Source organism: Oncorhynchus nerka, linkage group LG16, assembly GCF_034236695.1.
Source record: "Oncorhynchus nerka isolate Pitt River linkage group LG16, Oner_Uvic_2.0, whole genome shotgun sequence".
Taxonomy (NCBI): Eukaryota; Metazoa; Chordata; class Actinopteri; order Salmoniformes; family Salmonidae; genus Oncorhynchus; species Oncorhynchus nerka.
In genome coordinates, this window is record NC_088411.1 from 11,668,977 (window position 1) to 11,683,353 (window position 14,377).

The 14,377-nt window shown below is 42.3% G+C and overlaps 1 protein-coding gene across 1 annotated transcript in view; it reads left to right on the forward strand.

Annotated features, from left to right (window-relative positions):
- Positions 1-14,377, forward strand: part of LOC115144025 (glutamate receptor ionotropic, delta-1-like) — a 419,627-nt gene that overhangs the window by 394,613 nt on the left and 10,637 nt on the right. The window contains exons 7-8 of the mRNA XM_065002294.1: positions 5,650-5,811; positions 11,327-11,446. Of these exons, the coding sequence (XP_064858366.1) occupies positions 5,650-5,811; positions 11,327-11,446 (282 nt within the window). The remainder of the gene's footprint in view (positions 1-5,649; positions 5,812-11,326; positions 11,447-14,377) is intronic.

A 14,377-nucleotide genomic window follows, 5' to 3' on the forward strand; every position in this document is an offset into this window, starting at 1 on the left:
ACCTAAAATAGAGACATAAAAAAGAAACTAAGGTCAGGACGTGACAGTACCCTCCCCAAAGGTGCGGACTCCTTCCGCAAAACCTAAACCCATAGGGGAGGGTCTGGGTGGGCATCTGTCCACGGTGGCGGCTCTGGCGCGGGATGTGGACCCCACTCCACCTTAGTCTGGGCCCATTTCAGTGGGGCCTTTGGAGCGGCAAACCCTCGCCGCCAACCCCCGGCTGGGGACCCTTTCAGCGGGCCCCGAATAGATGGGAGACTCCTGCAGCGCGGACAGGCGGGAGACTCCGGCAGCGCCGGAGTGAAGGGCGACTCCGGCAGCGCCGGAGTGAAGGGCGACTCTGGCAGCTCCTAACTGACGGGCGGCTCTGGCAGCTCCTGACTGAAGGGAGACTCTGGAAGCGCCGGACAGGCGGAAGAACCTGGAGGGAGGAGATTGAGATACAGCCTGGTCCTCGGAGGAGACACAGGATAGACCGGGCCGTGGAGGCGCATTGGAGGTCTCGAACTAAGGGCCTGAACAACCCGTCCTCGCTGGATGTTGATTTTAGCCCGGCACTTGCGGGGCGCAGGCACAGGACGCACTGGACTGTACAGACACACGGGAATGCGTAGGGCTGGTGCCATATAACACGGACCGAGGAGACGCAATGGAGACCAGATGCGCTGAGCCGGCTTCATCCCTCCTGGCTCGATGCCCACTCTAGCCCAGCCGATACGAGGAGCTGCGATGTAGAGCACCGGGCTATGTATGCGCACTGGGGACACCATACGCTTCACGGCATAACACGGTGCCTGCCCGGTCACTCTCTCTCCACGGTAAGCACGGGGAGTTGGCTCAGGTCTCATACCTGACTTGGACCCGTGCCCCGTGTGCCCCCCAATACATTTTTGGGGCTGCCTCTCTGGCTTCCTTGCCAGCCGTGTTCCCTCGTACCACTGGTTCACCTCTCCTGCTGCCTCCGCTCTCCTGGCTGCCTCCACCTGTTCCCATGGGAGGTGATCCCTTCCAGCCAGGATCTCCTCCCATGTGTAGGATCCCTTCCCATCCAGAATGTCCTCCCATGTCCATTCCTCCTTCTTACCACGCTGCTTGGTCCTTTTGTGGTGGGTAGTTCTGTAACGTCTGTCGTAGGTGGAAGAAGGAGAGGACCAAGGTGGTACGTGTTCATGATCTTTTAATTACACGGAACACTAGAACAAAAATAACAAAACGGAACAAACAAAACAGTCCTGTCTGGTACAGAGACAGAAAGCAACTACCCACAACTCAAGGGAGAAAACAGGCTGCCTAAGTATGGTTCTCAATCAGAGACAACGATTGACAGCTGCCTCTGATTGAGAACCATACCAGGCCAAACACCTGGAAATACAAACATAGAAAAAAACAGAATATCCACCCCAACTCACGCCCTGAACAACCTAAAATAGATACATAAAACAGGAACTAAGGTCAGGACGTGACACTCATTTTGTTTTGTTAGTTGTTTTGCTTTCAGTCTCCTGAGTCTCTCAAAAATCTTTTTTTCAGACTAAACATCCCACTCATATACATGTTTCTAGTTTACTCATCAAGTAACCTGCACTTCATTCCCCAAAAATGGAATCAAATTTTATTCGTCACATGCTTCATACAAAATGCAGAGAGAAAGAAAAGACTTAATAATAAATAGACAGTGAGTAACGATAACTTGGCTGTATACACAGGGTACCAGTACAGAGTCGATGTGCAGGGGTATGAGGTAATTGAGGTAGGAATTTACATATAACTAGGAATTCTCGCAAACTCGGTTGAGTAAACGCTGAGTACTTCCTGCAGTTTATTGACAAGAATATGTTTTTGAATACATTACCCCTTTTGAATACATGCAGTATAGGAATCAACAAAAGTACAGCATGATGACAAATGTATCATAGATACCCCTTTGATATGGCAGCTAGATAGCAGCTAGACATGATCGATCAACCACCCAACAAAATCACACGGATGCTGCTCTCTGACATCCCTCCCCTCTGTTCCTCATTTATGTAACCAGAGGTGTCTCTGAATGGAAAAAAAACTTGAACCCACCTGAACTCTCGCTATCGCTAACCGTTAGCAGATGGCCCAACTCCTCAGGGGGCTCCTATCTCAATAATTCATGAAAAAGAGGGTTAAATGCTCTTTGATGTTAAATCACCTTCGTGACATGGCAAACGCTGGTTCATGCTGCCGGCGAACCCCGTCAGCGGTTTATCACAAAATTTGCAATTTCAACACTACTGTATCTACTTCCCCCCTGGAAAGATGTCAGTTCGCCATGTATTAACAAATTAGTCATATCCGCACGTTCACTCGGTCGGTATTTGTATTTTGTATTTATTGTGGATCCCCATTTACTACTGTTCCTGGAGTCCATAAAAAATTAAGGCATTAATATACAGTACACTAATACATTTTTAAAACAGATTTCACAATACTTAAGTGTGTGCCCTCTGGCTACCACTCTAGTACAACACACTATCCAGGTGTACGTGTGTGTACAGTGTGTATGCTATGTTTGTTTGTATGTGTGTATTTGTACCTGTGTGTGTGACTCTTCACATAAGGTGTATTTTTATCTGATTTTTTAAATCTGATTTGACTGCATCTGTGAGTTACTTGATGTGGAATAGAGTTTCATGTAGCCATGGCTCTATGTAGTAGTATGCACTTCCCATTGTCTGATCTGGACTTTGGTACTGTGAGGAGACCTCTGGCGGCATGTCTTGTGGGATATGTATGTGTCCGAGCTGTGTGCTAGTAGTTTAAACAGACAGCTCGGTGCATTCAACATGTCAGTAATTCTTACCAAAACAAGTAGTGATGAAGTCATTCACTTCTCTACTTTGAGCAATGAGAGATTGACATGCATATTATTCATGTTAGATCTACGTGTACATTTAAGGGCCAGCTGTGCTGCCCTGTTCTGGGACAGTTGTAGTTTTCCCAAGTCTCTCTTTATGGCACCTGACCACACGGCAGGGCAGTAGTCCGGGTGTGACTAAACTAGGGCCTGTAGGACCTGCCTTGTTGATATTGTTGTTCTCCCCATCTTAGCTACTGCTGAATCAATTTGTTTTGACCTTAACAGTTTTACAATCCAGGGTTACTCTAAGCAGTTTAGTCTCCTCAGTTTAGTCATCTCAATTTCCACATGATTCATTACAATATTTAGTAGAGGTATTTGGGGTTTAGTGAATGATTTGTACCAAATACAATGCGTTTATTTTTCGAAATATTTAGGACTAACTTATTCCTTGCCACCCATTCTGAAACTGACTGTAGATCTTTGTTAAGTGTTGCAATGATTTTACTCGCTGTTGTAGCTGACTTGTATAGTGTTGAGTCATCCGGAAACATAGTGTAGACACACAGGCTTGATTTACTCAGAGCCAGTGGCAGGTCGTACTGGCGTACACCAAATCACTTCCACAATGTGGCGTTCCATTCCACTTCTCTGGGTGACATTGAGTTTGACTGAGATCGCTGATCACAGATCTCTTGATTGAGGCTTCTAAAGGGGTCACTTGTTGATCTCTGGTTGAACCTCTTGCATCAAACCTGTTGTGATAGTGAAGTAATCTGAAGGTTATTGTCAAAAACACAGAGATCAGGACAGGCGACACACAGCTAACAACTAGGCGGAGGAAAGGACTGAAAACATGTTCTTGCCTTCTCTGTCAGTGATAGAGAGATTTAGGTCCAGGGGGTTGGGATTGATGGGGACGTTGTAGCCAGTGTCGCTGTCCCAGGTCTTCAGTTACAAACTACCCAGCAGATGCAGTCCGCAGCCCAGCCTTAGTTAGCCCTGCTCAGCTTTAGCCCTGCCTCGACTTAGTTAGTCATTCACTTCTCATAGTTGTCCTTGAGGCTTCTACTCTGGCCACAGACTAGTGTAGACAGCTCTATGCATTACTACACTCTAGTAGGCCTGCACATTGTTGGCCTGATCCTCATCCATATGTCATGTTCACACTCTAAAATGACAAAAGGCATAATAATTAAGTTATCATATCATGATGTGGGGTGAATGTGTGCCATAGCCTATAGTATTATCATGCGGATGCAGCTCCATGTTGTTTAAAACCTCTACAGGATCGGTGTGTCCCCCATGGGACGGTTGATCTAACGTAGGCTAATGTGATTAGCATGAGGTTGTAAGTAACAAGAACATTTCCCAGGACATTGACATATCTGATATTGGCAGAAAGCTTAAATTCTTGTTAATCTAACTACAATGTTCAATTGACAGTAGCTATTACAGTGAAATAATACCATGCTATTGTTTGAGGAGAGTGCACAGTTACGAATTTGAAAATGTATTAATAAACAAATTAGGCACATTTGGGCAGTCCTGATACAAAATTTTGAACAGAAATGTGATGGTTCATTGGATCAGTTTATACACTGCTGCCATTGAGTGGCCAACATCTCAAGTGCACCTGGGATGGAATAATACATTATGGCCATCCTGTTGCATTTCAAAGATGTTTTTTTCTTTGTATTATCTTTTACCAGATCTAATGTGGTATATTCTCCTACATTCATTTCACATTTCCACAAACTTTAAAGTGTTTCCTTTCAAATGGTATCAAGAATCTGCATGTCCTTGCTTCAGGTCCTGAGCTACAGGCAGTTAGATTTGGGTATGTCATTTTAAGCGGGGGAAAAAAAAAAGGGGCAGATTCTTAATGTTGCTTTTCCAATGTGTTGGAGAAGGGAGACGGCATGAATTGTCAGTGCAGAGGATGTCATTATCATAGCCTAGTGTGATGTCTGCGTCTTCTGCCTCTGAAACAGTTGGACTGCTCCGCTGCTTATTTGTCACTGTGCGTTTAGTTTCTGCTCCATGGCGCTGGGTTGACTCTGGAGCTGGACTCACATCTGGTCAAGGGGACAGTCATGCTGTGTGTCACTTTGATAGGGGCGTGTGTGTATGTGTGTCTGTGTGAGTGTGCGTGGGCGTCTTGCGGGCCTGCGTGCGCCATGCGGGCGCGCGTGCACGTGTGTGTCTGTCTGAGAGTGTGAATGCATGTGTGTTTTGGGGGGCCTCATATGTGGGGCTCATTCAGCCCAGCGGTTCCTGATGTCCCCAGCTGTGTCCCACTCCCAGTCAGAGTGCCTTCTATTCCCGGAGGTAATTAGGATTAGCACCCCTTCACTCCCCATCAGAGCCAGAGCAACATCTGTGGCGCTGCTAAGAGCAATAACCACAGGGCTCTGTTTATGAAGCTTTTCTGAGCTTTGTTTGTGCAGTACCTTTCCATGTCCTCATCCTGGTCCTATTAAAAACATCAAAACACACCAGTCCTACCATTCCTTAATGGTGCAGCTTCAATTTTACTTTTGTACACTGAATAGGTTGTGCATCAACAATGATTTAATCACATATCAATGTTTAACTGGTTTCCATGGTCTCCAATCTCTGTTGTGTGTGTTTTCAACAGAGATCCTGGAAATGTATTGTTTAATACAACATTTTACAATTTTATCCGTTTCTAGAATGACCAAGATGGTTGATTTTCAGTCATGTTGCTATGATGCCAATGTCCATTGTCCATCTAATTCTATGCTGTTTTCTCCCTCCTCACTCTCTCTATATGCCTTTGACTGTCTGTACTTCAGGTGTCCAACCTGTACCTGTATGACAGCGTGCTGGCGCTGGCCAATGCCTTCCACAGGAAGTTGGTGGACAGGAAGTGGCACAGCATGGCCAGTCTCAACTGTATCAAGAAGTCCACCAAGCCATGGAACGGAGGCTGGTCCATGCTGGAGAACATCCAGATGGTAAATATAGTACAACATTTTAGTTCAGAACATGAATATTAACCTTTTTCTATATATATATATATATATATATATATACAGAGGCTTGCGAAAGTATTTTCCCCCTTGGCATTTTTCCTATGTTGTTGCCTTGCAACCTGGAATTAAAATTGATTTTAGGGGAGTTGTATCATTTGATTTACACAACATGCCTACCACTTTGAAGATGCAAAATATTTGAATTCAATTTGAAATAAATAAGACAAAAAAACAGAAAACTTGAGCGTGCATAACTATTTAACCCCCCCAAAGTCAATACTTTGTAGAGCCACCTTTTGCAGCAATTATAGCTGCAAGTCTCTTGGGTCTCTATAAGCTTGGCACATCTAGCCCCTGGGATTTTTGCCCATTCTTCAAGGCAAAACTGCTCCTTCTCCTTCAAGTTGTATGGTTTGAGGACTGGGCTTTGACTTGGCCATTCCAAGATATTTAAATGTTTCCCCTTAAACCACTCGAGTGTTGCTTTAGCAGTATGCTTAGGGTCATTGTCCTGCTGGAAGGTGAACCTCCGTCTCTGTCTCAAATCTCTGGAAGACTGAAACAGATTTCCCTCAAGAATTATATATATATATATATTCCTTCAATTCTGACCAGTTTCCCAGTCCCTGCCAATGAAAAACATCTCTCACAGCTTGATGCTGCCACCACCATGCTTCACTATGGGGATGGTGTTCTCAGGTTGATGAGAGGTTTTGGGTTTGCGCCAGGCATAGCGTTTTCCTTGATGGCCATAAAGTTCAATATTAGTCTCATCTGACCAGAGTACCTTCTTCCATATGTTTGGGGAGTCACCCACATTCCTTTTGGCGAACAACAAACGTGTTTGCTTATTTTTTTCTTTAACTTCTTATGGTATAGGGGACGGTTGCGTCCCACTTGGGGAAAAAACAGGGAAAATGCAGCGCGGCAAAAAAAAAATGCCATAAAACTCAAACTTTCATTAAATCACACATGTAAGATACTCAATTAAAGCTACACTCGTTGTGAATCCAGCCAACATGTCAGATTTTAAAAACGCTTTTCGGCGAAAGCATAAGAAGCTATTGTCTGAAAATAGCCCAATAGTAAACAAAGAGGGTAGCATATTTCAACCTTGCAGGCGCCACACAAAACGCAGAAATAAAATATAAAACATGCATTACCTTTGACGAGCTTCTTTTGTTGTCACTCCAATATGTCCCATAAACATCACAATTGGTCCTTTTGTTCGATTAATTCCGTCCATATATATCCAAATGTCCATTTTGACGCGTTTGATCCCAAAAAAAACAGCTTCCAATTTGCGCATCGTCACTACAAAATATCTCAAAAGTTGCCTGTAAACTTTGCCAAAACATTTCAAACTACTTTTGTAATACAACTTTAGGTATATTTAAACGTTAATAATCAATCAAATTGTAGACGGGTCTATCTGTGTTTAATACAGGAAGACAACAAACCATGCTACTTTTCACATCTTGTGCACTCTCAACAGTGTTACCCAGTTCCTAGATGGCCTACTTCTTCATTGCACAAATGAATAACCTCAACCAAATTCCAAAGACTGGTGACATCCAGTGGAAGTGGTAGGAACAGAAAACAAGTGCCTAACAAATATTGTTTCCCAGTGAGAACTCACTGAACAGACAGAGACCTAAAAAACAGTTAGTCCTCGGTGTTTTGCCTGCTACATAAGTTCTGTTATACTCACAGACATGATTCAAACAGTTTTAGAAACGTCAGAGTGATTTCTATCCAAATCTACTAATAATATGCATATCCTAGCCTTTGGGCCTGAGTAGCAGGCAGTTTACTCTGGGCACGCTTTTCATCCGGACGTAAAAATACTGCCCCCTACAACAGTGAGGTTAAAGGTATAGTTCACCCAAATTACAAAATTTCATATTGTTTGCCTTACTCTCTAAGCCAGTGGTAACCAAACGGTCGGTTGTTCTTCAAGGCATCCCCAGCCGATCACCAAACGTTTCTGTAGAAAAGCCAATGATAAAGCTGTGTGCTCCTTTTTAATTTAATTATTAATTATTAATTAAGTATTGCGCTGTTGGCAGTAGGTGCACTTGATTCAGAAGCCCTGTGTGCCGTGAAGACAAAGTGTTCAAATTTTGAACCATGTCATTTGTTTGATGGAACAAACTCCGCTTACCCGGATGACCAGGAGAGCTGTGTCTAGATCAAGTGTGCCTACTGTACTGGCCAATCGGAAAGCCCAAATTACCATACCTACATCTTCCACGACCCCACAGCAAAGTTTGATACTAGCCTATGGGAAATTTCATGATGTTTAAAACCATGACCAGAAAGAGTCTGTCAAAGAATATAGCAAAGAGCTGCTGTTTTTATGAGTGAGTTAATGTTTAAATTTTTATTCAGCACTGTCAACACTTTTACAAAACATAAAACGTGCTTCTTATTTGTATTAACAGCTCGTCGAGTCTATTTTAATATTGAGGAATATTTCATAGTAACAACATGAATTTGTGCATGAAGCAGGAATAAGGCGATGCGACTAGAGTGGAAGACGGTGTCCCCTCTCTCTGTTCAGGGTTTATTCATTCTTCCGATTCTGTTGTAAAACGTTTCTTAAACAGAAAGCACACTGAATGAAACGGGGAGAGACCTACCTCCATTTGTCCAATAGAAACTCTTGTTTTAGTTGCAAAACAAAATGATTTGCAGCTGTTTGGCAGAATGAATACACCCCAGTCTCACCTGAGGAAAAGAGAGAGCAGGGACCATAAGAGGCAGACCCTCTGCTGTTCTCTCCTTCCACTGAGACTGACCATCATCAGATGCAGGTACCATCAGCCCAGTAAAATAAAAAAGCAAATTATTTGCTAATTATTTCAGGCCAAGAATAGTATGTATTAGGCCTACTGTATTAGGCCTACTGCACAAACCTCATTCCTAAATAAATGTTTTTATTAGGTTAATGTTGCACAGGCTTACATTTGTTAAGTCATGTTCAAAGAAAAATTATCTGAGCGGAAAAGTCCGGCTTGCTTGTTGACTGCAAAAGTGAAAGGTTGGTGACCACCGCTCTAAGCAGTCTATGGACAAGGTATGAAACTAATCCGTGCCCTGGTTTAGTTTCCTTGGCACTCTTTTAACATGCTAATGTGACACAAATCCCACTCAAGTCATGGGACCAATATTAGCATTTTTCGCACATCATGTACAAATCATCCAAATGTATCTAAAATTGTGAAGCTCAACATAGTCACTTATAGATGATGACTTGAATGGGATTTGTCCCACAGAGGCTAAAATGTTAGCATGTGGAAACAGTGCCAGGTAAACTAAACTAAACTAAACCATGAATTGCTGTCATACCTTGTCCATAGAATGCTTACTGGGTAAGGAACCCAATATGTCATTTTGTAATTTGGGTGAGCTATCCCTTTAAGGTCAACGACATCATGAACTTCACCCAGTACCAGGACATTTTGGCCAAACACCTGGTTGTCTCTGTCAGGAGGTTGACACTTGACAGTAAGTGGATCTTCCAGTAAGACAATAACCCCACACATCAAAATCTGCAAATAAATGTCCACAAAATCAACATCAGTCTCTGGACTTGAACCCCATTTTAAACCTGGGTTTTGAATTGAAGAATGCAGTCCATAAGCATAGACAAAGGATGTCAAGGATCTGGAAAGATTCTTCATGGAGGAATTGTCTAAGATCACTCCCAATGTTTTCTCCAATCTCACAAAACATTTTAGAAAAATGCTCAATGCCGTTATCCTCGCAAGATGAGGTTTTGAAAATAGGGTTGTCAATAGTTTTGCCCCACATACATTTAGCAAAAATAAATTATTACTCGTTTAACAAATTCTCTTTCTCTGAGCAATTGTATCAGTATAAAATAATATTATTTTCCCATTTATTTTCCATAAAATATAGCTCAGTATTTGAATTATTTCTCACCCACTGTCTTTTTTGCTCATCTTTACCAAGGGTGCCAATCATTTTGGGCTTGACTGTATTTGTCTCAGAGAAATTGGCCTGTTCCTAGCACAGTGACATTGGTTCAAACATGCAAACTGATTCAACCACAATATTAATTGGCTCACATGCTGACCAGACCGGACACGTCGCGTGCACGAGCGTCGCAAAATAAATGTAGAAATCCATGTTATTCAATTATTGCATCCACACTGCTCACGTGCGCCAATGAGCGTCTGCGATGCCAAGGGCTAAAATAGAAGTCATTCCTATTTCTGATGCAGATCGCGCTGCAAGTTCTGCCTCTCCCATCTCCTCATTGGTTTATAGAAGCAGGTACCCACGTGCCATCTCCTCATTGGTTATACCCACGTGGGTGATTGAAAGACTAAATGTTTTGCCGGTCGTCGTGGTAATACAATGAAAGTGTAGATGCCAATCACCATATAAGTTCAAAGATGAAAAGCCTGGAAGGAGAAGAGATGACTAGAAACGATTCAGTTGGCCGTTTTATGTGTGGATTAATTGTCGGAGTACCTGTGCATTTCAGGTAAAATAACAACTCAATGTTTATATCCCAGGACAAATTAGCTAGCAACAGCAAGCTATCTAAATAGGACAAATTAGCTAGCAAGTGCAAGCTAACTAGCTACATTGCCTTACATGTTTAATACTTTTCGACCTGTCCCCAAATTAATGTCATTGGTTCAGAGTTTGTTTTGATATTTTAACCTGCATGTCATGATCACGTTTGGTTTAGGGGACAAAATAAATGTATGCACGATAGCGCACGCGCACAGCCAATTTGGGTTCCATGTTAGGGAGTGCACCGATTTCATTATGGACTTGATATTAAAGGACTATTTAAAGCAGGATGGCGCCGACAGAGATGGTCGCCTTTCTTCGATTCTTTTGGAAACTATGCAGTATTTAGTTTTTTTAAATGTATTATTTCTTACATTGTTAGCTCAGAAAATCTTAAGTGTTATTACATACAGCCAGGAAGAACTATTGGATATAAAAACAACGTCAACTTACCAACATTATGACCAGGCATACGACTTTCCTGAAGTGAATCCTTTGTTCAGACCTCCACCCAGGACAGTGGATCTAAGAAGCCGACCCAAAAAATTACTTGTGTCATGCACAACGTAGATGTCCTAAATAACTTGCCAAAACTATAGTTTGTTAACAAGAAATTTGTGGAGTGGTTGAAAAACTAGTTTTAATGACTCCAACCTAAGTGTATGTAAACTTCCGACTTCAACTGTAGATATTATTATTCCTCCCTTTAGATGTGTGTATTAGGTAGTTGTTGGGGAATTGTTAGATTACTTTCGATATATTACTGCACTGTCGGATCTAGATGCACAAGCATTTCACTACACTCACATTAACATCTGCTAACCATATGTATGTGACCAATCACATTTGATTTGACAGTTGGTCTTGTCATGACACTGAGACCTCACTCTAGGAATTGAAACGATATTATCTCTCTCTTTCTGCCTCCCTCTCTCTCTCCTCACAGGGACATATCACAGGTCTCACAGGAACAATGGATTTCAAAGCGAATGGATCCAATTCGCATGTTCAGTTTGAAATTCTGGGCACCAGCTTCAGCGAGACGTTTGGAAAAGACGTGAAAAGGGTGAGTATGATGATTCCGCTACTGATGTGCATTCCTCCTTTGGCTCAAGATGGCTTTAAGTCTGACAGATATTTTTGAGTTTGTTCTCCTCTGCGCAGTTCTGAAGCTATGGACCTCTGTGGTACTACCCAGTGGTATTGCAGCACAGCAAGCCTCTACAAAGTAGTCAGTAAACCATTTCTTTAAAACAGAGGAGGTTATGGCCCATAAATTGCTGGCAGCGATTTCTGAGGTGTCTTGGGTTGGGTTTCATAGCACACAGAAATTGAAAGTGTGGAAACCCTGTGGAACATGGTGCAGTCCTTGAGGCAAAGCATACACAACAATCTGCCAGGATACTGTTGGTTGTCTCTTTAAATTGTACTGAGAAATGTAATATACTCTAGAATATCTAGGTTATTTCTACATTGATGGAAAAAAAATAGGTTAACCAGCATGATCGAAATTCTCTATGTAGGTCTGTGTTCTATAATGCAAATTGTCATCGGTGGTGGAAAAAATACCCAATTGTCATATTTGAGTAATAGTAAAGACACCTTAACAGAAAATGACTCAAGTAAAAGTGAAAGTCACCCAGTGTAACGATGTTTGCTGAGAGTCGGGAAGCAAGTTCAGGGAGTGAGTGTTTTAATAAATAAATACAACCTTATACAAAATAAGAAACGCGAACAACGCACAGACATGATACAGGAACAGAAACAATTACGCCTGGGGAAGGAACCAAAGGGAGTGACATATAGAGGGAAGGTAATCAGGGAAGTGATGGAGTCCAGGTGAGTGTCATAATGCACAGACATGATACAGGAACAGAAACAATAACACCTGGGGAAGGAACCAAAGGGAGTGACATATAGAGGGAAGGTAATCAGGGAAGTGATGGAGTCCGGGTGAGTCTGATGACGCGCAGGTGCGCGTAACGATGGCGACAGGTGGGCGCCATAACGAGCAGCCTGGTGACCTAGAGGCCGGAGAGGGAGCACACGTGACACCCAGCAAAATTCTACTTGAGTAAACGTCAATGTATTTGATTTGAAATACACTTAAGTATCAAAGTAAATGTAATTGCAAAATATACTTAAGAATCAAAAGTATAAAACATTTGAAATTGCTTATATTAAGCAAACCAAAACGGCACAATTGTATTTTATTTTTTAAATTGTGGATAGCCAGGGGCACACTACCACACTTCGACATCATTTAAAAAATAAACATGTGTGTTTAATGAGTCCATCAGATCAGAGGCAGGAAGCATGACATGGGATGATCTGTTGATAAGTGTGAAAATGTGAATTTTTTTCTGTCCTGCTAAGCATTCAAAATGTAACGAGTACTTTTGGGTGTCAGGGAAAATATATGGAGTAAAAAGTACATTATTTTCCTTAGGAATGTATTGAAGTAAAAGTTTGTGAAAATATAAATAGTAAAGTACAGACACCCCCAAAAATGTATTAAGTAGTACTTGAAAGTGTTTTTACTTAAGTACTTTACACCACTGATTGTCATATGCTAAGATGTGTTTTTCTTAACAAAAATAGAAATGACATAATGCATAACGTTATATGAGTATAGAAACATTAGGAACACCTTCCTAATATTGAATTGCACCCCCCTTTTTGCCCTCAGAACAGCTTCATTTCATTGTGGCATGGACTCTACAAGGTGTTGAAAGCATTCCACAGGGATGCTGGCTCATGTTGACTCCAATGCTTCCCACAGTTGTGTCAAGTTGGCTGGATGTCCTTTGGGTGGTGGACCATTCTTGATAAACATGGGAAACTGTTGCGCGTGAAAAACCCAGCAGTGTTGGAGATCTTGACACTCAATATTAGTGTTCCTAAATTTTTGCACGCTCAGTGTATATAAACACAGGAAAATCTGTTTTTTTTGACTGCACTGGGACTTTAAGACATAAACACACCAATGTGTAGCCTCTCATATATTAACATACTCCTATACTGCTGTGCCATTATTGCATTTCTATTGTACACATTATTTCAGCTAATGTAGTACTGTGCTTTTTTCTGATCAAACGCCAGTCAATACAGTGTCAATCATCCTGTAATGACGACTGTAGGACAAGCAGCAACAGGGTCACTGTCAACACAGCTCACACTGTATATGGCCGGAGAAGCACACACTGTAGGCTGTCTCTCAAATAATACCCTATATTCCCCATATACGGCATTATTTTCGTCAAGGGTCCGATTCCGAACCCTCTGTGTGTCTAGTCAAAAGAAGTACACTCATTTGGGAATAGGGTATTAATTGAGACACAGACGCTGTCTGCTCCTCTGTCCCATTGGGGAGACTCCTCTGTGTCTCCCGACTAGAGTGTATTATGCGGTTACACTCTTATTGTGAGATGCCTTCACTGGCGCTTGCTCAGGAGAGGACAGCCATCACTAAAAGGAGGGATGCCTGTCAGATGTAAACGTCTCCATATGACTCCCCAAATAACAAGGCCATGCTCCATGACTGGGAGAAATGTCAGCCATTTCGCCCAACGGCGATTTGTCTTTCAATTGTTAGCGGAGAAAGTGTCGAAGAGTACTGTGTCTAGTAAATAGCCTGGTTTCAAGTGCTTTTCTTCTTTATATATTTGTTCTTTTGTGACGTTTTATAGGTTTTTCGTATTGGTTGGTTTGTGTACCTTCCATCATGGAGAATATAAGTCAAATAAATGACATGGAAGTGGAATGAGTCAGACCTGTGGTAATGAAGATTTAATCACCCGGCATTCCAACTTGAATTATGAACCCAGTGTATCACATTATGGCCATTAGGGTCCACGGGCCCAAAGCCATAAGCCACACAGACACACACACGCACGCGCACACACACACACACACACACACACACACACACACACACATTTTGCTGTGGCTCCCCTTCATCCCATGGACATGTATTACTTGTATTGAAAGGAAAGGA